This window comes from Cydia amplana, chromosome 4 (assembly GCF_948474715.1).
Source record: "Cydia amplana chromosome 4, ilCydAmpl1.1, whole genome shotgun sequence".
Lineage (NCBI taxonomy): Eukaryota > Metazoa > Arthropoda > Insecta > Lepidoptera > Tortricidae > Cydia > Cydia amplana.
The window spans coordinates 13,598,074-13,624,271 of record NC_086072.1 but is presented as its reverse complement, the minus strand read 5'-3'; the positions used below and the strand labels follow the sequence as shown (position 1 = coordinate 13,624,271).

Below are 26,198 nucleotides of genomic sequence, written 5' to 3'. Positions count from 1 at the left end.
GCGCTCGAAAAAATGTTTGATATCCATACAAACTTTCAACCCTTTTTTCACCACCTTAGGGGATGAAATTTCAAAAACGCTGAAATTAGTTTTCTTGTATTTAAATTTAATATCTATTTGCAAAGTTTCAAGTTCCTAGCTTAAAATTAAATTTGCACCCCAAGACGAACTTTCATCCCCTTTTTAACCCCCTTAGGGATTGAATTTCCAAAAACGTCGCAATTACTTTATTTTGTAATCGGCTACTATGCCTTTCTAAGAAGTTTCAAAGTATTTGTAATGGATTCAAACTTTCAACCCCTTTTTAACCCTGTTAGGGGATGAATTTTCAAAAACGCTGAAATTACTTTTCCTGTCTTATAATAATATCCCCATATACAAAGTTTCAAGTCCCACACTCATAAAAATATTTGATCTCCATACAAACTTTCAACCCCTTTTTCACCACCTTGGGGGATGAATTTTCAAAAACGCTGAAATTAGTTTTCTTGTTTTTTAATATAATACATTTTTACAAAGTTTCTAAACCCTAGCTTAAAATAAAACTTGTACCCCATACAACCTTTCATCCCCTTTTTAACCCCCTTAGGGGTTGAATTTTTCAAAATCGCTTCTTATCTCTTGTACACTTTATAAATGCAACCTAGTGTCCAAATTTCAACTTTCTAGCTTTTGTAGTTTCGGCTCTGCGTTGATGAATCAGTCAGTCAGTCAGTCAGAACACTTGCATTTATATATATATAGATTTAAATTATTAATAGACGATCGAACATGTCTAGATTTGGTCTAGATCTAAACATGGTCTGGGTTGAAACCAAACAAGTTGAAACAGTCAAGTTGCAGTTTGGTTACAGTCAAGCCACAGAATCAGGCCGCTCCAGATAAAACGGTCAGATTGTCAATCTGATTAAAAATTAAATTGGCAAGTATTATATTCTTTGATCAATATAATTTTAAGCCCCCCCCCCCCACTCTCGTGCGCAAATCGCGGCGCGAAGCCGCGAACGCGAGTGTGGAGTCGATTTTCCCGGACTGCGAACTCGACTCCACACTCGCGTTCGCTGCTTCGCGCACGAGTGTGGAGAGGGCTTAACGGCCCATGGATGTACAGTACAACCGACCCCACACACACATGTGGTATGTGTGTGTGTCATGGATGTGATATTGCACATCGGAATTTCGACTTCGTAGAGCATTGTCTGATTGTCTCCAACATTATTCTCTTTCTAAAGGCCCCAGTACACAATGGGCCATCGCCGGCCACTCCAAGGGACGCATTTATGCGTTAGAGGGAGCAAGTGATATTGCTATCTCATTCTACCGCATGGCTGCATCCCTTGGAGTGGCCGGTGATGGCCCATTGTGTACTGGGGCCTTAAGACCAATGTGCAATATTTATCGCCGGGTACTGTACGTAGAAACCGGATAGTGAGAATAGAAATGTTTAGCCTCCTCCACACTCGTGCGCCACGCGACGCGAAACCGCGAACGCGAGTGTGGAGTCAATATCGCAGATCTGCGAAATCGGCTGCTCCACACTAGCGTTCGCGGCTTTGCGCCGCGATTGGCGCACGAGTGCGGAGGGGGCTTATAGAGTTACTGTCAAGTTACTGTAAATCATGTGTAAATTATGTAGCCACAACACATTTAAAATAACGCCATCTATTCCATCGTTCGAAAAGATTGCGCTATACCTTTGGCCTACTGTCCAGTAGATGGCATTAATTTCAAAAAATTAACACATATATATCAGTGAAAGAATAAGGATCAAAGTCAAATGGCGTTCTAAGTTTTAAATCTTTAGTTACCATGTCATGTACCACAAAGTATTTGGTTCTTACAATAATGTGAGCATCAATGCAATGAAAAACACAATGAGTATAATTATTAATTTATTTTAACTTTTAGTACAAAATAAAACTAGTACACAGGGATACATCTCAAACCTAGCATTTGCAATGTTGAATAGTCCGAGCCTTACCACAATAAGTCTTCTCATTTGTACTATTTTAGACACTATGACCTCACACAATAGCTCATTTCCCCATCAAAAAATAAAACTTAGCCAATCCTGAATAATGTTATCACTCCCTGAGAGTATAATTGGTCAACACAAGTTGACATAACACTAAAGTTATAAAGTATTCAAATACATAATTTTGAGGTTTGGAGCGGCATTAATGAGTTTTTTCAGGCACAATCAAACCAGTGCAGTCCAATGCTCAAAATACAAAAAACGACGCCAGAGAAACCGATTACCACCAAATATTATTCAGCTGCACTTATAACATGTAATATCATGAGAGTCGTTTCTGTATTACAAACATTAAATTTTGAAAATCTCATTCACTAAGCCCAATATCGTTCATGGTCTCTGATTATTATTATTACCATACCATGTTACTATTATAAATTACCCATAACAATACACAACAATGTTCTGGCAATTTTAATCTGTAACAATAGGTACAATAAAGGTGCACATCCAATTGAATTCAATGAAGTAATAAAACAACTTCTTAATTTCAAAATATTAATTATGTTACACAATGGTATAACATATACATGTAAAAAAACGTTAGTTTTGTCAAGAATGTTGTAACAAAAACTACCTATCCCATTGTTACATAAACTCGTAGAATTCTATCAAAATATTAGATTTATTAAATATTTCACTTGATAGACATCATATCTTCCAGTATGGAACTCTTAATTCTAGAAGGCGGATTAGTCCAAGTGGGCGAAATTACTTAATTGTGTCTGTCCCTTTAGTTTGATCCATCTTGGCGCTTAAGCTTTGGTTTCCTCCGAAAACGGTGCCGTCATATAGCGGCCGTCTCCATACAAATACTATGACATCCATATTTAGCCGTATTATTTAGTATGGAGACGGCCGCTATATGACGGCACTGCTATCCTAGGAAAACCGATCTTTACTGTGAGCGCGTCCACCGAACGTCGTCCGCCGCGTGGCGTCGTGTAAAAGTGTTCGGTGCACGACTCGGAGCCCAAAAAGCAGTGTGGACGCGGCCTGTTCATAAACATTTAACACAGCTCTTAAGTTCTTAAGTAAAGACACGATTAACATAGTCAATGAAGTATTTTTACTAGGAACATGTTTTTGACTTAATATCAGCAGAGATTCAACCAATTGTTAAAATAAGTGAAGTGTGAATTGTTTATGAACATGTAGGTACCTATGCTTTATTATAACACTATTTATTATAACCAGAGATCGGACAGATTGGCGTCATTGCTCGCAATAATGTGGACATGACTCCAAATTTGATGAAATAATTAATCATAAAATTATTTTAATTAATTTTTTACCTTTGATTTAATTTTGTTCCCTAGTCAATAAGTAGCACTTCAATATATTTTTGATATAAAAAAATGAGTACCTTCAGAAAATTTGGAAAACATACTGATTATTTTTTTTAATAAATTTACATTATAAGAAATCTTTGTGTTATTTATTGATTAGGAATCAAAATGAAAAGTCAGGTAAAAAATTAATTAAATGATTAATTATTTAAACAATTTTGGAGTCATGTCCACATTATTGCGAGCAATGACGCAAATTTGTCCGATCTCTGATTATAACTCAATACGTGCAACATTGCCTGGCATACACCGACTTTATCTTTTATAACAACCTGCAACTACAAATCGCTCATATCTCTGAAAATAGTTGTATATACTGTACACCTACACTAAAATAAATTTGCTAGCCGATCTATTCTTCGGGTTGTCCCAGAAATAAGTACAAGGTACAAAATTATAAATTCACCTAAATAATTAACTATTTTCCTAATACCCGATGATGGCAGTGAGTAGCTTTCTTTTTATACACTTACATTTCAGTTAAATATAACACCTTCCAATTCGATACTTTAACTTGCAATTAACATTAAAAAATGTTTCAGCCATAGGAAAACCCTACGTTATTAAAATGGTACTAAAATCCATTTAGACAGATACATTTTTAAACTATAAAAAAGAAGGAACTTATGATGACATGAACACTTAGGTTTTTCCGCTTAGTTCTGGGATTCCCTTACCTATTGAACAATATGGGTTTCGGAACTTTTTGTCTATTGATACGTCTATTTCGCGGCCTCTAAATCTAAATAATTACTAGTGTAGACTTTTTATCATTGAGGGCATAAAGAGCTGCCACCATCATTCCTTGGAGATGGTACTTACGCGTTTCATAGCCGTGGCCGCGGCGTGTCTAAAACGTATAAGATAATTTTAGGAACAGTGAACAATCATTTTTTGTGTTAATGTTTTAACGCATCTCATAACGTGTTACCCGAGCCTATGTAAGAACGAAGCTATAGCTTAATGTAACTTTAAAACATTGATAAAACAATGTAGCCACGATTCGTAGAGCCGCATAAAAAAATCAAACCTAATAAAATTGTGCGTTTCCATGCAAAATCAACAAAAACAAATTAAAATGTACATTTTATCTTACAAAAAATTAAATATTTTCTAAAAGACCACATGATCATTTGGCACTATACAATTTAGACGTACGTAATAATCCTAATAAGTATGAAAAAAATAAATAAAACAGCACCCTATAATGCTAGTTCAGATATTAAAAATACCGTATACGTAGACAGATAAAGAAAATGATTGAAATCTTGCTGCCGGTCTATTACAGCGAATCATGTTTAGATCAATCTGATCCAGTTTCATATATAAAACATCACAGTTATCATGTCAGGCCACCCATGCTAGTGCTAAGAAACTTTTGGCTGAATGAGTACTTCATAATCCTATTTAAAAGCTAATACAAGCTAGTTTTTATTTTTAATTGCGCTGACATATAACTAATTTTCTAATCGACCCGTACCGAGGTAATACAGAAACCTAATTCGCGTAAGTTATTGCTTCTTTCTTTGTAGATAAAATATTAAATGAACGTCGTCGCAGTGTAATAAATAACATTACGAATGCGGCTAAGGCAACAACTGCAGATTCAGTCAGTACTTGGCGCCAGTCAGTATTACATGCGTCAAACGAGACTACACAATGATCCTTCACATACATCACTTACAATAGTCTACGTTCACAATATGTACAACTCGCTATCGATACACACTATTTCTTAAGATTCCCCAAAGAAATGATTAACATTATTCAGACTGAGCCATCCGGAACGTCAAAAAACAAAACTCATAAAACAACAAACATTCATCGAACGACCGGCGTGAGAACGACCGCCGCATCACTAGCGAACCGCGTATTTCAGAATCTACTACCTAAATGAACACACGAAATACGATCCGTCGAGGTGCCGACGCCGCCGAACCACGAAGTCTACGAGGCGCCCGAACGGAACGGCCGCGTAAACTTATAAATCTTATAATTATTATAATTACAATTCTTAAACATAAGATAAACTCAATAATATACATAATTACATCATAATATATTCGAAAAAAATAACAAAAAAAAAACCGTCCCGCGCGGCACGAAAGCGGCCGACCTCGGGCGCCGCGACTCGCCGGGCACCATGTAAACGAGTCTAGGGCGGCGGCGGCGGCGGGACGGGTGCGCACGGGTGGACGAAGCGGCACTCCGGGCAGCGCTAGGTGCGCGGCCGTCACATCGCCGGCCGCTCCCAGTCCACGGCGGCGGGCGGCGGCGCGCCCGACCACGCGTCCCAGCGCTCGCGCCGGAAGAAGCGCTTCTTGAAGTGGTGCGCCTGCGCCTGCCCCGGCCCCGGCGGCGAGGCGGCGCGCGCGCCCGGCGCCGGCGCCGCGCGAGCCGGGCCCGGCGCCGCCGCCCGCGGGTCGCCGTGCCCGATGCCGGAGTCGGGCGACGTGTTGTAGGCCTCGTCCGACCGCCGCCGCTTGTCCTCGATCGCGGTGGACGCGAACGATATTATCTGGTCGAAGCGAAAGTCTATCCGGTCCTGCCACTTGCTCTCCTCGACCTCCTCGCCGCCTTCGCCTTCTGAAAAATATACGAAATAAAAATTTCGCCTCTGACGTAATACAGCGCGTCACGTAAAAAGATAGGCAAGTGATGTTCGAGTAAACTGACGACTTATTACGAAGCTCTCGCAATAGGGAGTATTACTACAATGTTTTGCCGCCAGAGTGCAGCACTAGTGACTTAAGTATACCATAAATTAACTTATACATACTATACCTTAAACTGTTTTTTGACAAGTTTTCACAAGCAATCAAAAGTGACATTGATACTATTTGATACATCAAGACGGTTTGTTTAGGGCATACCGGGAAACGCGAAATCTAAACTCGGCTATCTGCATCATGCAAGCATGCAAGTGACAGAGAGGTTAGATAACAAAATTTCGACTCTCTCGTTTGCGGTAGACCCTTAGGTTGTCACTTATTGTGAGAGTGGAGCCCTCTACGCAGACTTTCGCGTAATATTCCATATTACCTAAAGGTTTCCTAAATTACCCAATTTTTTTTAACGAAAATACATACTGTTATTCTTTTAAAAACTGTTCGTATTTTCATAGGAATTCGACGTTTGCGCTGGCATGTTTACACTCTGTCACTATAATATCCATGCGGAGATATCTGAAGCCGACTCCAGCAGCCGCAGCAGTAAATATTGGGGTACGTACCGTTGGGCCTCGACGCGTCGGGCAACTCGTCTACGAGCGGCGTGGACGTGTTGGAGTGCGGGTCGGGCGGCGGCGAGCGGCGGCGCTCGTCGTCGGGCGCGGGCGGGGGCGCGCCGCCGCCGCTGCGCCCGCGCCAATACTCCGACGCCAGCACGCGCGCCTGCAGGCACGCCGCTAGACCTGGCGATCGTTTAACGTGAGCCGGCGTCGTCGCGGTGTCGCCAGATCTCCGCTCAAATTCGTAACCGGGCCCCACAGACAATCCAACCTCTAGACATAGCATAGTCGCGCTACCCCCTCTGCCACACATACGGTAGCGTTACTCCATCTTCGAGTTAATCCCGTGCCGTGATTGGTCCGTGTCTTTGAACGGACCAATCACGGCACGGGATTCGCTCACCTCGTCCCCCCGCACCCCCGTATTTTTGGCAGCATCGGTTTCATGAAAGAATTGGCCTAAGCTCAGTCTAGAGGTTGGATTGTCAGTGCCGGGCCCCAAGGCACGGTCTTTCCCCAGAAAGACCGTGCCTTTTTAGATTTCAAATTATGTACGAATCGATAGATCGCTTGGATTACACAAGTTTTATCCGGCCTTCACGAAATTTGAGCGAAAATTATGATGTTGTTATTATAATGTGTAATAGCAATCCAATGTAAGCAACAAAATGAAACTAGCTATAATGCCACTTTGTTTTTTATATTATAAATATTATAGTACACGACAACAATAGTAGGCCGTTAGACATCCTGAACTGGTAAACCTAAAGTCTAAACTGAAGTGGCTACATCTACTTTTGTGAGCTATATTATGGCAGTGTACTAAACATTTTTTGCAGGTTTAAATTGAGTGATGCTAACGGCTCGCTACTGTTAGATAAGTAAATAATTTATACATATAATTACTACTATACTAACTAGCATTAATGTTGATAAATGGAAATATTAAAACATGTAACCAGGGCATGAATTACTAAAGCAGTTGTGAAATATGAATGCTGCGCATGCAAGAGCAAAACATTAAAAACACTAGAGATACCACGAACATTCGGCAACTATTCGGTATTCGGCCACTTTGCCGATTATTCGGTATTCGGTCGAATGTTGCCTACTATTCGGCCGAATACCGAATATCTGTTGCACCTACTTAAAAAGAAAAATTGCACAATAAAAATAACAAAAAACTATGTAGGTATATTTAGAATGTGTTCTTGGAAATGGAATGAGAAGACCCTTTTTTTTTGAGCATTTGTTGATTAAAAATCATTTTATTTTTATCATGAGTCTGTGTTGTTTGACGCTATTCATTAATGCTGTTCAACAAAAATATATCTTAGCTAACATCATCTAACGTTGAGCTTTGTTAGCGATCAGTTTTCATAATAATTGTGACTCAAAATGTTCGCATGTCATGCCGAATATTCGGTCGCCAAATATTCGGTATTCGGCCGAGAGAGGGGCCGAATATTCAGTATTCGGCAAACCACTATTCGGGGTATCTCTAAAAACACCCTTTATCCTCAACATAGTACAACAACAAAAACAGTAGACGAATAAACTTTACAAAACCTTGATACAAAAGAAACTCAATACGACAGAGAAGAAAAAAAAAAGATAAAGGTTGCATCCACCTATCAGTCTTCCACCCTTTTGCATGCCAATAACTGATTAGATATAAAATTAATCGTTCAGGCGTCGCCAAACTGCGCCCATATCCATATTGTACAACTCGTATGTAAAGGCGAAAATATACACGAATTATCGTTAGCAAACGCCCGGACGAGACCATAAAGTCCGATTTTTATCTCAAAGACTGAAATTACATAAATATAGATAATTTTGGGGAAACATTCTGAAAAAAAAAGGACGACAGTGAAAAATAGGATTAGAAATTGCAATTGCTTAAGAGGCCATCGATTTATTAATAGATTTAGTCGATGAAATTGTACACCTTTTGTTACGTAATAGAAATAACAAGTACTGGTATCTATTAGCAAGTCTTCTTATCTTGCACTTTTACAGATTTTTTTTTAAAACAGATTCATTAAATTAGTAAATGATTTTTTTTCTGATGGACGTTTAGGTAAACGCGCGTAAAGCACTGATTTAGTCGATCTCATTTGTGAATTTCGTAAAGTTTGGCGTGCTAAAAATGATAATTTTGTATTACACATATCCTGTACTCCAACTTTCATTGACTACATTTTTGTTATATGATATTGAACAAGAGTAAATGAAAGTTAGACGAAATCAATTTTCACCAGAAATTACTTCAAATCAAGTGAACATTTTTCGTGAAAATGGACTTAAATTCAACGTAATTTTGATACTTAACCCTTCGTATGTCTAAGCACTGATCAGTGCGCACAAATTAAGTCCATTGTACAAAAGGTTTAAATTCGTTCGCACTGATCAGTGCTAATACATACGAAGGGTTAAACAATCTACAACATTTCCTGAAATTGTTTTTATACATCATTTTTTATAATTTACCACTATAATTTTTTGATGAATTTTTAAAAACTGCCCCTTCTCGTCATATATTGCCGGTGACCTAATAGAAACCAATACTTGTTATTTAGATATTACGTAACAAAAGGAGTACAATTTCAACGACTAAATCTATCAATTTTACATTTTGGCTCTATGGGCTCTTAATAATAATGAAAATCAGGTACAGTGTCCTTTCAGTCTCTGGGATTTGAAAACGAACTGAAAAAAGGGTAGAGTTCCCAACCTTTTTGCGACGAGCCTCCTCAAATGGTAAATACGCTTTTCGTGACCAAAAACAAACATTTAATGCGTTTTTTTAAAGAAAGATTTCGGGCGTATTTATTTTACTTGAATCATACTCCGCGCCTCTGTTGCCATCTCGCTACCTGCTGCGCAGGGAGGCTCGCCCCTCGGGTGGGGAAGTCCCGGTGGCGTGTAGCGTGTGATAGTGACCTTCGAGCGGCTGGTGCGGCGGGTCCTGGTAGCGCGCGGACATGTGCACGGCGGCGTTGATGATGCTCTGGTTGGAGATCTCGAGCGTGCGCTCGATCTCGCCGTTGACCAGGTCGCCGATGGTGCGCGCCGGCGCCGGCGCGGACAGGCGCTCCTGCGACAGATGACGCCGCAATGCTAGCTTCGCTGGCGATACCTGTGTAGTGTGGCGGTACCCGCGTACGGGACGAGGGGTTCTTTAATCGAGCCTTATAGCGACTAGTCGAGGGGCATGGACTTTCGTCAGATCATGAGACAGTTCGATCGGTTAGCGGAGTAGCATGGGGATGTTAGAGATAGTGGGAGCGTGATTAGCACAAACATATATCTAAGTAGTACACCCAAACGCACATATGTTCTACAAAACACATTTCATAGGGTCGTCCAATTCTTATCTTTACTGCAGATTGAAGAAGAGGGTATAAACACTATAAACGTTTATTGAAATGTTAAATTCTTGCCTAAAAATGTATTATTCATCGGTTCGTCTAGATTCGAATCGGTAACAGAAGGCATACCGTGGCCGTGTCTATTTCGCGATAAAAATGGGAAGAGCATCTTTCTATTCATTTGATATAACATGCGTAGTAAGATTAAAGACGCAGTTTACTCCATCATTATAACGTAGTAAACGCGACCAGTCAGTCTGTCTCGTAATTGATGGAAATGCTAAAGATGAGAATTGGATGACGTCAAGACGTCGGTCTTTCGCTCGCGGCCGGGACCCCCTCGCGACACCGAGGAATACATTGAACGTCGGTATATCTATTTAGATACATGCGTGTGGCGATAAAAACACGTGTACGTGTGTTACCTGCGTGTAGTCGGGCTGGTGGCGCAGGTCGCGCTCTAGATGCGCGCGGCGCTCGTACTGCGCGTGCGAGTAGCGCTCGCGGCGGTAGTCGCGCGAGCGCGGCAAGCCCGGCGCCGGCGCCGCGGCCGCGCGCGCGAACCCGTGCGGCGAGTGCGGCGCGTGCTGCGCGTGCTGGCCGTGTTGCGAGTGCTGCGAGTGTTGCGAGTGCTGCTGCGGGTGGTGTTGCTGCGCCGGCTGCCGCACGTAGCCGTTGCTATACGCGTGATTCGGAGTCGGCGGCTGCCGGGACGCTTTACGTTGCTCCTGGAATCAATTAAGGGGCGGTTAGATCGTACCCCACCTCCGTAGTTTCGTAACATCGATATCGTGCAGCATTATATTTTTGACGTAAAGTTTTATTGTCGGCTTACTTGTATGTATACATCCATTTCCCAAAGCTGCATGATTCAATGAACAAACGAATTACATCTCGAGCCGTATCAATCAAGTTATACATTAAAAAAAAGGACAAATTTTGGCGTAGGTACACTTGTTGCAGTTTTTATCGTCTTTGACTTCGTTCTATCAATTATTCGACCAGTTCACGCCAGCTTGGGTGAACCTATTTATAATATGCGGGGTACGATATGGCTTTTGTCAATTTTTGTTAATTTACTTATGTATTTATAAAACTGAATGTCTTTAAATAAAATAAAAAGAAACGCAGGCGAAGACAAATATAGACTCCGCTTCTATAGTTCGTTTTTTTTAGCATTAGAAATAAGGTAAACAATCTTGATGTGTCTTTTAATTGAAAAACACATTTTAAAAATAAGTTACGGCAAATATGTAACAATTATGAATCTAATACGATAATTTATATTCTTCTGCTTTCATAAGTAATGGTTTTTGATTTTTAAAAAGCGTTTTTCAATTAAAAGACATGTCAAGATCGCTTACCTTCTTGCAAGTTCTTTCTAATGCTAAAAAAAACGAACTATATACTATAACAATCAAGTTAACCTGGCGGGTGCCGCGGACCTAAACGGAAGCTCGTGAAAAGAGTAGTACCTGATCCTCATTGAGCACGGAGGTGATGATGCTCTTGAGGCGGTCCTCAAAGTTGATGACCTTGGGGGACTCCTGCACCTTGCCGACGACGTTGAGTGGCTTGCCGGTCTTCCCCGGCGAGCGCGGCCGCGCGGGGCGGGGCGGCTGCGGCACGGCGCGGTGCAGCGGCCGCGGCCGCGGCGACACCGCGCCGCCTCCGCCGCCGCCGCCGCACCGCTCGTCGCGCAGGTACCCGTTCACGATCACGTTCGGCGTCTAGCACATTGGAATGTTAAAGGAAGATTAGAATAGGCCAAGTATTGACGAAGCCGAACGACGATATACGTACAAAAAAACCGGCCAAGTGCGAGTCGGATTCGCGCACGGAGGGTTCCGCACCATCAACAAAAAATAGAGCAAAACAAGCAAAAAAACGGTCACCCATCCAAGTACTGACCCCGCCCGACGTTGCTTAACTTCGGTCAAAAATCACGTTTGTTGTATGGGAGACCCACTTAAATCTTTATTTTATTCTGTTTTTAGTATTTGTTGTTATAGCGGCAACAGAAATACATCATCTGTGAAAATTTCAACTGTCTAGCTATCACGGTTCGTGAGATACAGCCTGGTGACAGACGGACGGACGGACGGACGGACAGCGGAGTTTTAGTAATAGGGTCCCGTTTTTACCCTTTGGGTACGGAACCCTAAAAAAGACTAACATCCGAATCACTAGACTATGCGGACATTAATTATTTACTACAAGTAACTTGAAGGACAAGACAGAGGAGCATTGCAAGATACTCAGTACGCTTGTAATATGTTCATGAGAAGTTTACAAAAATAAAAATAATGTGTAATTTTACTCTGTAGAATCAAATGTATGATGTTAAAATATTTTCATTAAGGAAACAGTAAGTCTAGTTTTAAGAAAAATTTCCAGTGTTATATCACTACATAGTATAAAACAGTCGCTTCCCGCTGTCTGTCTGTCTATCTGTATGCTTAGATCTTTAAAACTACGCAATGAATTTTGATGCGGTTTTTTTAATAGATAGAGTGATTCAAGAGGAAGGTTTATGTATAATTTGTTAACCCGTGCGACGCCGGGGCGGGTCGCTAGTATAACTATAAGATAAGAGACTGTTTGTTTCATGAATAAATAAATAAAAAGCGGCCAAGTGCGAGTCGGACTCGCCCATGAAGGGTTCCGTATTTAGGCGATTTATGACGTATAAAAAAAAAAACTACTTACTAGATCTCGTTCAAACCAATTTTCGGTGGAAGTTTACATGGTAATGTACATCATATATTTTTTTTTTAGTTTTATCATTCTCTTATTTTAGAAGTTACAGAGGGGGGGGGACACATTTTACCACTTTGGAAGTGTCTCTCGCGCAAACTATTCAGTTTAGAAAAAAATTATATTAGAAACCTCAATATCATTTTTGAAGACCTATCCATAGATATCCCACACGTATGGGTTTGATGAAAAAAATTTTTTTGAGTTTCAGTTCGAAGTATGGGGAACCCCAAAAATTTATTGTTTTTTTTCTATTTTTGTGTGAAAATCTTAATGCGGTTCACAGAATACATCTACTTACCAAGTTTCAACAGTATAGTTCTTATAGTTTCGGAGAAAAGTGGCTGTGACATACGGACGGACAGACAGACGGACAGACAGACGGACAGACAGACAGACATGACGAATCTATAAGGGTTCCGTTTTTTGCCATTTGGCTACGGAACCCTAAAAATGTGACATAAAACAACCTACCTTTTTGCCCGCCTCGATCTGCCGTCCGGTTTCCAGAATCTTCTGCGCCAGCAGCTCCGGGTTCTGCTCCTCGATCTTGCCCATGTCCGGCACGTCGGGCCACTCTTGCGAGCGCGAGCGGTGCTCTCGCGACTTGCGCGGTTTCGAGTTCACCGTGTGCGGTTTCACAGTAGCGACGGGAACGGACGGCGCGGTCACCTTCTGATGCTCGCTCGCTCTTTCCATTTGGATTATTTCTCCTTGTAAATGTCCGACTTGAGCTTGTAACCTTTTCCGGTGAGCCAGCGTGGCCGTTATCTCTCTGAGTATGCAGTCGTGTGCTATGTTCTGAGTGATCTCGATGTCTGGCGGTATATGACCTAATTGGCGGTATTTTTCTGTTATTTCAAATGTCCGTTGTTTAACGAGCATAGCCTGTTCCGCCTCTATGTTGTTCACCTGTAATGAGAATAGGTACCTAAGTATAATTCCTGAAGTACTATAATAGTATAATACCGCGGAGACTAGAAAGTATGCCACTCTCGAAAACACCACCGCCTAATAAATGCACGAAAAGAATACACGACTTCAATAAACTTAAGGTCCAGCCCAGCACGAGACGCAATGCTCGAATACACTTTATAAACTAACGACCGTAATGTTTAACAAAATTCCATTACAGTCCCCTCGACGGCCAAAATGCTTTGCTTCCGAGTCTTTTACGTACAGCCGCCATCCGATACAGACGCGGCCAAGGTGCTCAAAAATATCTGAACACGCCGACTGTCTACTGTACAAGGGACATTAACATCAATATGTCTGATCACCTTTATAATACTTTAGTATAAATTACCTGCTGCTGCAGCTTTCTCGCCTTGCTCTGCAGCTCCTTGTGGCGGCCGACGATCTCCTTGGCCTTGGCCAGCAGGTCCACGGTGTTGTTGGCGTGGATGCCGAGCTCCGTCATGCGCGCCTTCAGCAGCGCCACGCTATCGTTTATTAGTACGTTGATCTGTTTGTCCAGTTACCTGCTGCTGCAGCTTGCTGGCCTTGCTCTGCAACTCCTTGTGGCGGCCGACGATCTCCTTGGCCTTGGCCAGCAGGTCCACGGTGTTGTTGGCGTGGATGCCGAGCTCCGTCATGCGCGCCTTCAGCAGCGCCACGCTGTCGTTTATTAGCACGTTGATCTGTTTGTCCAGTTGCGACGCGCGCGATTTCAGCTTTTGGTTACGCTCCTGTAAGGAATGCAGGTGTTAGCAGGCGCGGCTTATGATGCTCCCACAATGGCTGTTATAAAATGTTATATAACATTGTGTGACAGAGACAACATATAAACCCTTTCACACGATGCTATATAACATTTTATAACAGCTAATGAGGGAGGACCATTACTCTTTTTTTAATGCACTTACATATATTAACCTTCCTTGTATGTACCTAAGTAAATGTTGCAAGTTGATTTTAATAACCACATTGATCTGATGATGGAGCCAGAAGCTGAATAGCAGGTCTATTCCAAATTTCAACTAAATCGGTTCAACGGTTTAAGCGTAACAAAAAAAAAGCGCGTAGCGTATAAATAAAATAAAAACAGGTTTTTTTTTATTATTTTTAGATCTAAGTCGGAATGGTGTCAATGTGATTCCATAAATGAATCCCCGATTGATACGAGATATAAGATAAAGTTGAGAGTAACGCTCTCTAAAAATTTACATCAAAAATCTTGGTGGCTCCACTTCTTTAATTTTCGGTTCACGAAACGCCGTATTAGATCGGCTGCTACGGCCACTAATAGGTACTGTTACCATAATAAAAACACGTATGAACAAGGGCACACGTATGAAGACGGTATGTACAAGGGCGCAAGACACAAAAAGAGCAGTTCCTAAATATTATTACTGTTTCCTTCTCCTTGCCGATCAGGTGTGGGATCTCGTGTGCAAACTCGGGCGAGTTTATGCGCTGCATGCAGGCGAGGTATACTGGTCGCGGAACATGTCGAGCAACAGTTGCAGGCTGTAGGGCGTGTGCGGGGAGGGGGGGAAGGGACATCCAGCTTACCTTCTCCTTGTCGATCTGGTGCCGGATCTCGTGCGCGAACTCGGGCGAGTTCATGCGCTGTATGAAGGCGAGGTATTGGTCGCGGAACAAGTCGCGCAACAGTTGCAGGCTGTAGGGCGTGTGCGGGGAGGGGGGGAAGGGACATCCAGCTTACCTTCTCCTTGTCGATCTGGTGCCGGATCTCGTGCGCGAACTCGGGCGAGTTCATGCGCTGTATGAAGGCGAGGTATTGGTCGCGGAACATGTCGAGCAACAGTTGCAGGCTGTAGGGCGTGTGCGGGGAGCGCGGGATGTCCAGCTCCGAGTGCAGGCGCTCGGCCGACTGCAGCCCGCCCAGGGCCGACAGGCGCTGGCCTACGCAGCCTGGCGGCGGGGCCGTTTCCTGTCAGGATAAAAATTATCACACGTTGAACGGTTGCATAATGCATACAAATACATATCTTTATTAATAACACCAAAGTTACAGGCCAAATAGTCTCAATAAAAGGTACAATAGTACTTAAACCAAATATCTCAATGCATAGAAGGGAGTATTTCATTATAGTATTTTATGCAACTGTTGTTTAAGAGAGGTCAAAAAAGGCGAGTGGCGTGAGTAATTTTGAGGCGAAGCCGAAAATTGTTAATAAAGACGCCACGAGTATTTTTTGACTCAGTTAAACAACGTTGCATACAATACTTTTTCTACGACCAAGCACTTACTTTGAAATAAAATTGTAAATTTAACAAATATTTTTCATTCAAGAAGTAGCAAAGAATGGAGGGTACGGGCGGGAAAAGAATGAATGAAATAAAAAAACATGGCTATGGTTCACTCATCTGTCAGAGGTATGACAATTAAAATTAGGTTGGCAACAATGTATTTCATACAATATTTTTTAAGTGGTGATTACACGAAATATCGTAAAAGTGCCAATAAGATACTACGTGTATGCACAAATACTTTTTTGGGGAATAGACTAAAGACTTGTCTTGACAACTAAAGTCAATTTTTTTATTCGGTAGACTAAAATGACATTTCATAGTATGAAATGACATTTTATGTTCATACTATGAACTGTCATTTCAGTCTACCGAATAAAAAAATAGACTTTATAAGATAGGGGTTTAAAGGTGTGTGCACGACCCTCTAAATGACAAATAAAAGTACGGGAGTAGAAAAAATAGTTAAAAACAAAGGTTAGTTCACCGCGCCGCTTCGCTCCGTGGAGGCGAGGGTGGTGGAGTGCAGCAGGTCGAGGCCGGCGATGGCTTGCGGCGCGGCGCGGCGCCGCTTGCTGCTGCGCGCCGCCCGCCGCCGCGCGCCGCCCAGGGACGCGCTGCGCTTGCTCGTGCCGCGCCGGCTGCGGTCTGCGGACACACACAAATACACATTCAACGCTTTACAGTCACTGTGGGGGGCTATGGAACTTATGTACCATCGGCCGAACTGGATTGGGTCGGCTCAGTCGGCTGCTGCCGCATCCCAGCGATGTACGAGCACTCGACGACGCATCGTCGTCGCAGCAGCAAACCGACGTCATCCGGTAGACGCCGAACAGAGTCAGTGATATGTATGGTCATGATTTAAGAGATCAAAACCCGGTGTCAAGTAGGATAACCTCAAGTATGAAATCTAATTACTTTAAACAGAAGCTGTGTGAGTCACGCTACGATCCAACGTCGTTGCAAGTGTCCACGTGTTGTTAAACTTACAAACTTATAATATTGCTAACTCATAATACCACAAGTTTTATGAAAGTGATACAGTCATCGGTCGATCACTCGCTGGCCCGTCGGTCGCTCCCGGTCGGAGGCGACCCGGAGCGTAACCAGCAGGCAGCCCTCTCGGGCGTGGTGGGGGTATACTGACTGGAGTCGGAGCTGGAGGCCCAGGGCGCACCCCACTCGCGCGGCGCGGGCTCGGGGCCGGGCGCGTCGTCGGTGGCGGAGGAGTCGTCGTCGCTGTCGTCGCTCGAGCGCCGCGCCGCCACGCGCCGCTCGGCCGCCTCGCCTCTACACGACGAGGTGTGGTGTGGGTGTGGTATACTGACTGGAGTCGGAGCTGGAGGCCCAGGGCGCGCCCCACTCGCGCGGCGCGGGCTCGGGGCCGGGCGCGTCGTCGGTGGCGGAGGAGTCGTCGTCGCTGTCGTCGCTCGAGCGCCGCGCCGCCACGCGCCGCTCGGCCGCCTCGCCTCTACACGACGAGGTGTGGTGTGGGTGTGGTATACTGACTGGAGTCGGAGCTGGAGGCCCAGGGCGCGCCCCACTCGCGCGGCGCGGGCTCGGGGCCGGGCGCGTCGTCGGTGGCGGAGGAGTCGTCGTCGCTGTCGTCGCTCGAGCGCCGCGCCGCCACGCGCCGCTCGGCCGCCTCGCCTCTACACGACCAGGTGTGGTGTGGGTGTGGTATACTGACTGGAGTCGGAGCTGGAGGCCCAGGGCGCGCCCCACTCGCGCGGCGCGGGCTCGGGGCCGGGCGCGTCGTCGGTGGCGGAGGAGTCGTCGTCGCTGTCGTCGCTCGAGCGCCGCGCCGCCACGCGCCGCTCGGCCGCCTCGCCTCTACACGACCAGGTGTGGTGTGGGTGTGGTATACTGACTGGAGTCGGAGCTGGAGGCCCAGGGCGCGCCCCACTCGCGCGGCGCGGGCTCGGGGCCGGGCGCGTCGTCGGTGGCGGAGGAGTCGTCGTCGCTGTCGTCGCTCGAGCGCCGCGCCGCCACGCGCCGCTTGGCCGCCGCCGCGCGGGCGCGCGTCCGCCCCGCCTCGCCCCTGACGACATATACCACTTATTGTCCGCAGTCCTCATAGACACGTCCAGGAGCTATTTCACCACGCTTAAATCGACACCTGACCCTGGCAATTTCCTGTCCGTTTCACAAGTGCTTGTTGCTAGGCCTACATGAAAAAAAGTACATTTTGACTTGACTTAACTTGGGGTCGAGAGGTAACGATGGTACCTATTGTCAATGTTTACTTATTGGACCGACATTGTCCGGCAAATTGTCACTGTCAGGTGACAATGTTACCGTGGTGAAACAGAGGCGAGATCTAATATATTGTTATTGAAGCTAATCGAAAAAATAAATAAAATGTTACCGTGGTGAAACAGAGGCAAGATCTAATATATTGTTATTGAAGCTAATCGAAAAAATAAATAACTGATTGCCCTGTCATCGGCTGTGGGGCGGCTGTCCCACGAGGTTTCTAAACCGTAAATATGAGCAATTTGATTGTTCTAACTAATGTATGGGGAAGACAAACAAATTATAGCCAGCCTTTTATGAATGTAGTATGATACCTTTAGGTATGGTGCTTTACGCACACTTGTGTAAAGAATCACCCACCTCGACCAAGTCGACCTTGAGTCGCAGACCGATGATGGTGCCGGTCATGTTTATCGATAAAGAAAAAAGAAAACATTAATCTCTCTCTAATATCACTTAGAAACAGATACATGTTTTGTCTTGTCTTAGGGTGGTATTCCATCTGTCCAATATTTGATCAAATATGCATTTTGCTTAATGAGAGAGTGAGACGCAATGCACATTTGATCAAATATTGGACAGGTGGAATACCACCCTTAGATAAAAACGATCGTACCCTTGTGATAAATTATATAGAAAAGCATAGCTGAACATCTGAGCAAAATTGTATTAGGGTTCAAAATGTGCAGATAATTTAAACTGCAATTCGGAAAAAAGCTGTCGTGTCAATGTTCACTTTTCTATTCAAATTGTGCTTATGCAATTTTGCAGATCGCTGTGCAACAACCACGTCGGCGTCGCCGTGTTAGTGTAGGGGACGCGCAGTTCGGAATCGCAGCTTTCATTATAGCACAGCAGCGACGGTCGCATCGCTCAGGAGTCCAACAAAATCTGCAGTTGAGCAATTGTCAAAAAGTTTGTACATTTCGATCACATCTTAGATTTCTATAAAAATTGGTATGCTGGTAAAGTACATGATGCTGAACAACTTCCAACACATTTCCCAAAATGTCCCAGAAAGTTTCTAACAAACATTCCTTTTTTGTTACCATATTTCCTTACATATTTGGTAACAAAAAAGGAATGTTTCTTAGAAACTTTTGGGAAATGTGGTGGAAGTTGTTCAGCATCATGTACTTTACCAGCATACCAATTTTTATAGAAATCTAAGATGTGATCGAAATGTACAAACTTTTTGAGAATTGTTCATATAGTGATATTGATATGCGACGCACAGACCAGAGTACAGAGAAGACGATCTGACCTGGCAGCTTGGGGCCGGGGCCGGGTGACCTTGCGGCGGCGCTCGGGCAGCGAGGCGGAGCTGTGGTTGCTGTTGCCGTTGAGCAGGTCGGGCGTCGGCTGCCGCGTCGGCGGCGCGCTCAAGTTGCGCTTGCCATCCTCCTCGCCCGCGCCCTGACAGACAAATTAACGTGCACTAAACAGGCCGCAGGGGGAGCCCCTTGTCCCGTAAATAACCATCTCAACTAAGGGCCAGTTGCACCATCCACATTTGACAGACCGATCAACATTATTAAATTGTACAACGGGACTTAATCGCGTATTTAAGTTTTAAGATTTACCTCCGACGTTTCGAGGACGGCGTTGTCCCCGTGGTCTCGGAGAAGACTCATCAACGTCAGCCGGCGCGCCCCCGCGCATTACTATGAAAGTTTCCATACATAAAAATTTAGCGAACTCTTTAACGATACGAACAGTTTGGTGCAACCTACCCTTAGTCTTGAAGAAAAATGTCGCCAAGGGCGGATTGTATTTGCATTTTACGGACAGATTAAAAATAGGACGGTAGGGATACTAGCGGTTGGCATTCCCACTCACCTTTTAAAGGACGGAAGTTTAAAACGACCGACCCTTTGTTTGATAATTTTTTTTTTGTTAAAAATTGTGTCAATATCTAATATTAGGTGTCTGTATTCTGTGTCTGGGTGTGGGTATGCAATAAAATATATTATAAGTAGAATATAATTTCTGTAAATAAATATGCATATTAATTATACTCCTTGGCTACTCATAATTTCATAAATTATAAATAATTCAAATGATGTCAAAAATAATCATGATGGTATAAACAAATTTAATAAATATGTCAATACCAAAACATATATTATCATTAATACAAACCACATTAATTCATTTAATAAAAATATTGTGCGAAAACCATGCATAATGATGTGCTTTTAAAATATTGTAATAATTAAAAAAATAATAGAAATAAAACACATTAAGTAAAATATTATGTGATTGGAGACAGACCCTTTTGCTGACCTTGAGTTTCGGATTTTTCAGTCTTTGAAAATATCTCTCCAATTTGGTCCTATCTATAATGTGTAAATAGTACGAGACTGGCTTCCCCGTCCACGACACGGAGCCCTTCAGCGGCGACATGACGCTGACGTGCATGATCGTGCCGATGTCGCTGAGGTTTCTGTCTGTTATCCTAAAGTTGAGTGGGCAGAAGCTTTTGGACGACACGATCTTGGCTCCGTCCTTCAAGTCCGCGAACCTCTCCTTGAGCTGATGGTCCACGTGGGGCCCGAAGGCGAAGTTGTTCACGAACACTATCGTCGCGGCGTTTATCTTTTCTCTGTGCTCGTCCATCAGAAAGTCGCCCTTTATTAATTTATACTCTCCATACTTCTTGCCATACCACCTCATCCACATTTTGAAGTTTGAATCCATACACTGGAATTGAAACAAAATTATTATTTTTAGGTCATTCTAACAATATGCGATTAAATTGTTTGTAATACTGGTCGTTTCTACTCCGTTACGCGCAACTTCTCTAATTATTTATAATATAGGTCATGATAAATCATAAGTAAAAATGCAACCTTGCTGTTTTATATAAGTACTATTATACGGTGTATTCGGGTAATCCCGAAAACCATTTAAAAGTCACTCATATTCCGTTGTAATAATCCCTTTTCGGAATTATCCGCCACTTTTTTAGTGTTTTTCCTTTCGGAATAACCAGATTACACCTTAATTAGGTTTTTATTAAATAATGTCACAAGTCTTTAATCGGCATTTAGACGTTATTATTTAAATGTTTACTCTAACTTCCCGTACTACATAGCGACCACCTCGCGGTCGCCTCGCGATCCTGCCCCACGCCCGAGCTCCGGTGCGGATGTGTAATGACCTAATGATGATCTTACCTCCGCGTATTTGCTCGGCACCTCCGCCTTCTCGACTCCGAAGCAGATCCGGCAGGGGGTCGCGGCCGCCATCTGCAGCACGACCTGCCCCACGCCCGAGCCCAGGTCCACGAACACATCCTCCGATGTGATGTCGATCTGATCGATCATCTGAGCTATCAGCTCGTATGACGTCTCACCGTATACCTGCGCGATATTCAAATGTTGAGTCATAAACTAACGGTAAATGCATATTTATTACCGCTAAGTTTGTTTGTTACGTAAGCTAATCGATATGAGGGAACATCAAATTTTAGAGACCAGCATAGTTAACAAATAGTCCGCTAACCCAGAACTTCCGTCTCCTGCAATACTGGAAAAGATAGGGGCGTAGTGTAGGGATTTTAATCAAAACAAAACAAATGTGAGTCTAAAATAAAATCAAGAATTTGCCAAATAGAGGCATGGGCAATTGGGAATTATGGTAACATAAGAAAACAAACCTCCGGTGAGAAGGGCTCGTACTGATTGAGCTTGTCCGGGTCTGCCACGGCTTGGTTATACGTCTGCTGGAGTATATGTTTTAGCAGCCCTCGAGACGGATACTTGTTCAGACGCTGAACTGGCAGTGATGTCCCCTTCTCCTGAAAAGTATAAGTATACAATTAAAACTAACGAATAATCGTAAGTCCAAATCAATTTCTAACGACTGGCGAAGAACCCTGACATTTGTTATATTATTTGTTCTATTGAAAATAAACTTACATATGTATTTATATTTCTAGTTAACAAATAAAGGCCTGCGATTGGATGTTTTGAAAGCACTATACCAGTATACCTACGTATTTAGGTTTTTGTTACTGAATTAGTAATTCAGTTATAAAAAGATTTACTGCCTTGACATTGATTTTGTGACGTTACACCTAATAAACCAGTATCAATAAATATGATTATTTCAAGAGCAACCAAGATTGCCTTGAATGCTCAAGGCTATACGCAAATCTTATTAATCATTACCGACGGCTTGGTATATAAAACGCAGGTCATTAACATTATCACAAAATCGTTGCGCCGAAAATGTCAGACGGGCATGAGTTAATGCCAGATCAATACTTACACGTGTATTTCGGACCGTTCGTGCAAATCTCAACACTTAAATCGAAAATTCCATTTACTTTTTTAAAGTAAATCTATTATTTTAATCGAAAAATCGTAATCTGACGATAAATTCATTGGATGAGAAGAGACTTTTTTTAATACATACTTATTAAAGTTTTTTTAAACTAAAAGGGAGGTACTTAAAAACACCTGTCTAAATGCATAAATTCACCATGTTGATATAGATAGATAGTGAATTTTTGAATGTAAAAATGTCATTTCGTTCTAAATCTAAAATGAACAAACGATCAGAGCCTAGAGAAGAAAATACGCTTATCTCGGTAGGTACTAATTCGCTCCGAGTTACTGGTAGTAGCGTCATTTTGATTGGATTTTTGTATAGACTAGACGATTTTGAGTCTTGGTTGGCTGACTTTGGTCATAGAAAAATAAGAAACAATTTTTTTATGCTTTGGTTGTTTCTAAACTGGTTTGTATGAGACTTAAAGGTTTTTGTCAACATTAAGGGTTCACAATCTTCAGATTATCACAATACAACTATGTATCTCATCTTCTCAATTTGATTCACTGTGAACTGGTGGCATATAAGCTTATATAGTATTAGCATTTTATCTGAATGATTGACGCACGCTCCTATCAACACCTACAGCGATCGTGACCCCGGTTCAGGCGGGGCCAGTAGGACACTTGATTTATTCGCGCGGACATTTTAACATGTTTCAACGTTCAGGTTAACTACTCAACAGTGTCGATAGCGTCATACATAACAAAAACTTGAGTTAGACACTACGACATCATTATGCTTAATGATTTGTGAATATTCCTGCCGTTCTAATAATAAACACGGCAATTTCACATTTGAAAACTCATGCAATTGTTTATCTTGATATCTTTGAATAAGTTCTTTATTTAAACGATTTTCCTCATGCAAGTACTGCACTTATGATATGATAGGGCATCTTGACAACGCTTCAAGTATTACTTATCACTATCTCAAATATGGCACCAAAAACGAGATTCTATCATTAAATTTTATTAAGGAAACTGTTAAGTAATTAGGTGTAACGTCACATAATAGATATAACCGAGTGTATATTTAGCCAGGCCTGAAGAAAATCAATAACGGCCTCCATAAGCTGCGGGCGTTCCGTTCCTTCCTCCCACAGGCGGGTGGCCTTGTGATATTCTTTGTTTGTTTACATTCCGCGGGCATTTCATTCAGTGCAGCGTGCTTACCTATATTGTATACTGCTGGGACGGACTGAAATTGTAACTTGTGTCGAGCTCCGCTTTCCCAATTTTAGGTATTTGGATCGTCTAATTTAAACAAAGCGCTTTTAAAATACTCCCACCTTCCTGTTTACGCGCGTTCCTAAATATCCGCATTTTTCAGGCGAGCCAGCGTTCATGAAAAGGAGGTTGAATATTCAACTATATGTTTATATTTAATCTTTGATAATTTGTGACTGTATTGCCCGTTAGTTTTGGTGTTTCTGGACCAAATTCAGTGTTTCATGGTCGAGCGTGCATATTTTTCCTATTTGTCATGTCATATACTGCAGTCTTAGCGAACTGCATACTATAACCATGATGTTTTTTAATCAGGCTCTATGTTGATGTCGACTCTACAGTCTACACAAACATAATTGACATCACCACTACAGCGTTACAGAAATTGTCAAGTGTGGCGGCATTTTTCCAGAATTATCATAAAGGTCCCTTTTAAATAAACAGCGTTGTTATGTGATAGAGGGTATCAAAAACCTAATAGGTACATATGTATAAGTAGGTGTAAGGTAACCCCTTTCTAACCCCACATCAATTTAGGCGTGGGAGAAAAATTACGAAACTAGGTAAGGGGAATCTTGGGGCATTGTCAAATATATACCAGAACATGGAACTTAACAAATATCCGATTAAACGGTATAACTGTTCACCGTGAACCTTTTATTAGTAAGTTCTTCTTTGTGAAGGTTTGTTAATTGTACTAATACTAACATCTCATTAACAGTATACGGTACTCTGAGTACCATAACATTTGATTGCGTGAGTGTAGGGTAGGTGTGTGCGTTACTGTAGCATCGGCCGATGCAAGTGGGAAGCGTGTTATGTAAGTTCCCCTAGCAGTTTGTTTAATACATAGACTACTTTCCATGGACTTCTCATTATGAAGCGTACCTCTTCGCGAACCATATCACCGAACCGAGGTGCCATTTTTTGGGAGTCAAATAGACCGCTCAGTTGTAATGTTTGTGATAGAACAATTTTTTCCGGATATTTGTAAGGTGTCGTCATACCAGTGGTCGCCGCGAGTCGTCTATGCTTCATCTAGTAGGGACGTGATCTGCGCTTGAATACAAGAATAGTTTGACGGTAAGGCGGCGCTAGTTAGTGACGCAACCATCCGTAGGTGAGTACCTGCGTAGGTACTCGAAGGGCCGTTCCGTTGCCCAAATAGCCCATTCTGTATGGTTGGCGCTAGAATTGCGTCACAACTAACCGATGAAAATTAGAAAGCGGCTCTCACATCAAATCATCACTGCGTGCACAGCGGTGTGAGGTTACAGTCATTGAATGCAGGAAAATATGTATAACAAGCAGGAAATGGCACCTAACACGAATATATTATAAGACAGAGACAGTAGAGACACGCATGAGTTAAATAAATATGTGTATTTATAGTTGATGGATTTCGTTTGTATTTCGGGCTGTGTCTGATGTGAGCATAACTAACTAAAACTATGCGGGAGATAGAGCAGACTTTCAATGCTATATTTAAATACAATTTTTGGTTATTTTAACCTCGTAGTGGGGAGTTTGTAGAAACGAATATAATTCAGTAATAACCAATAGTATGTTAGTATGTAGTAGGTTAGGTAACCGTAGGAGTACCTAAGTAATTAGATATCAGGAAGGACTTAAATTTGACAGGCATACCATCGTCTATAATACTACGATAAATTAAGTCTGCAATAAAAATCATCTTCAATAAAGACAATGCAACAAAACGGTGGATCTCGAATACGAGTAAATCTCGCCTAAGCTACAATGGCGCATTCAAAAAAAAAGGTCATTAACACTATGTGAGACATTCGCGTTCGCTCAATATTGCGGTCATCGCCCCCACACGCGGCCCACAACGAAATCAAGTCTACCGATATCGCCACACTACTTTTAATTCGATTCATTATTCATCTATTTACCCCACACCACACGTGAAATGGCTACGGGCAGCGCACAGAAACATACACAACGTAACTCAATATTAATATTCATACATGTGTTTTGAGTAGCATCAAAGCATGACGAAGATTCTCAAACGATTGGTGTACAAACTTTCTGCGCAACAGGGTCACTAAACTTGAAGATCGACAGCTAAGTCGCCGACTGGGTTTACTGAATAAAACTTAACTGTTTTTTTTGCTCGGTAAGTTAAATCCAACTAAATGAGTAAAAACCATGTCGAACGACGCTGGACTGACCAAAATCCGCAACTTGGATATAAAATGTTTACCAATGTTTAGTCCAAGAAGAAGCTTCTACAAGTATCGAGTGTCCATTGATTAATCATAAATTCTATACATGTAGTTTATTGCATAGTTTAGGTACGCTTTTTAAAAAAGTTAATAGACCCTATACCTACATGTAAATAGCATCAAAATACTTTCTTGGGCCGTTGGGCCTTTGTTTTTACTTTAATAA

General features: G+C 42.5%; 1 protein-coding gene and 1 long non-coding RNA gene across 2 annotated transcripts in view; both read right to left on the bottom strand.

Moving 5' to 3' along the window:
• Nucleotides 1–1,875: 1,875 nt before the first annotated feature.
• Nucleotides 1,876–3,061, bottom strand: LOC134647640 (uncharacterized). Its single transcript, XR_010096844.1, has 2 exons — nt 2,938–3,061; nt 1,876–2,795 (listed from the first exon to the last, which is right to left on the bottom strand). It is a non-coding gene; the product is annotated as an uncharacterized LOC134647640 (long non-coding RNA).
• A 2,501-nt stretch (nt 3,062–5,562) lies between these two features.
• The window catches only part of LOC134647260 (histone-lysine N-methyltransferase, H3 lysine-79 specific), a 42,837-nt gene continuing 22,201 nt past the window's right edge, over nt 5,563–26,198 (bottom strand). Inside the window, exons 4-17 of the mRNA XM_063501536.1 lie at nt 21,881–22,021; nt 21,399–21,584; nt 20,494–20,922; nt 19,484–19,635; nt 17,835–18,004; nt 16,448–16,608; nt 15,413–15,640; nt 14,226–14,432; nt 13,219–13,656; nt 11,463–11,717; nt 10,413–10,715; nt 9,560–9,755; nt 6,617–6,796; nt 5,563–5,970 (exon numbers count right to left, since the gene is read on the bottom strand). Coding sequence (XP_063357606.1) covers nt 5,618–5,970; nt 6,617–6,796; nt 9,560–9,755; nt 10,413–10,715; nt 11,463–11,717; nt 13,219–13,656; nt 14,226–14,432; nt 15,413–15,640; nt 16,448–16,608; nt 17,835–18,004; nt 19,484–19,635; nt 20,494–20,922; nt 21,399–21,584; nt 21,881–22,021 — 3,399 coding nt within the window. The 3' untranslated portion in view covers nt 5,563–5,617. The remainder of the gene's footprint in view (nt 5,971–6,616; nt 6,797–9,559; nt 9,756–10,412; nt 10,716–11,462; nt 11,718–13,218; nt 13,657–14,225; nt 14,433–15,412; nt 15,641–16,447; nt 16,609–17,834; nt 18,005–19,483; nt 19,636–20,493; nt 20,923–21,398; nt 21,585–21,880; nt 22,022–26,198) is intronic.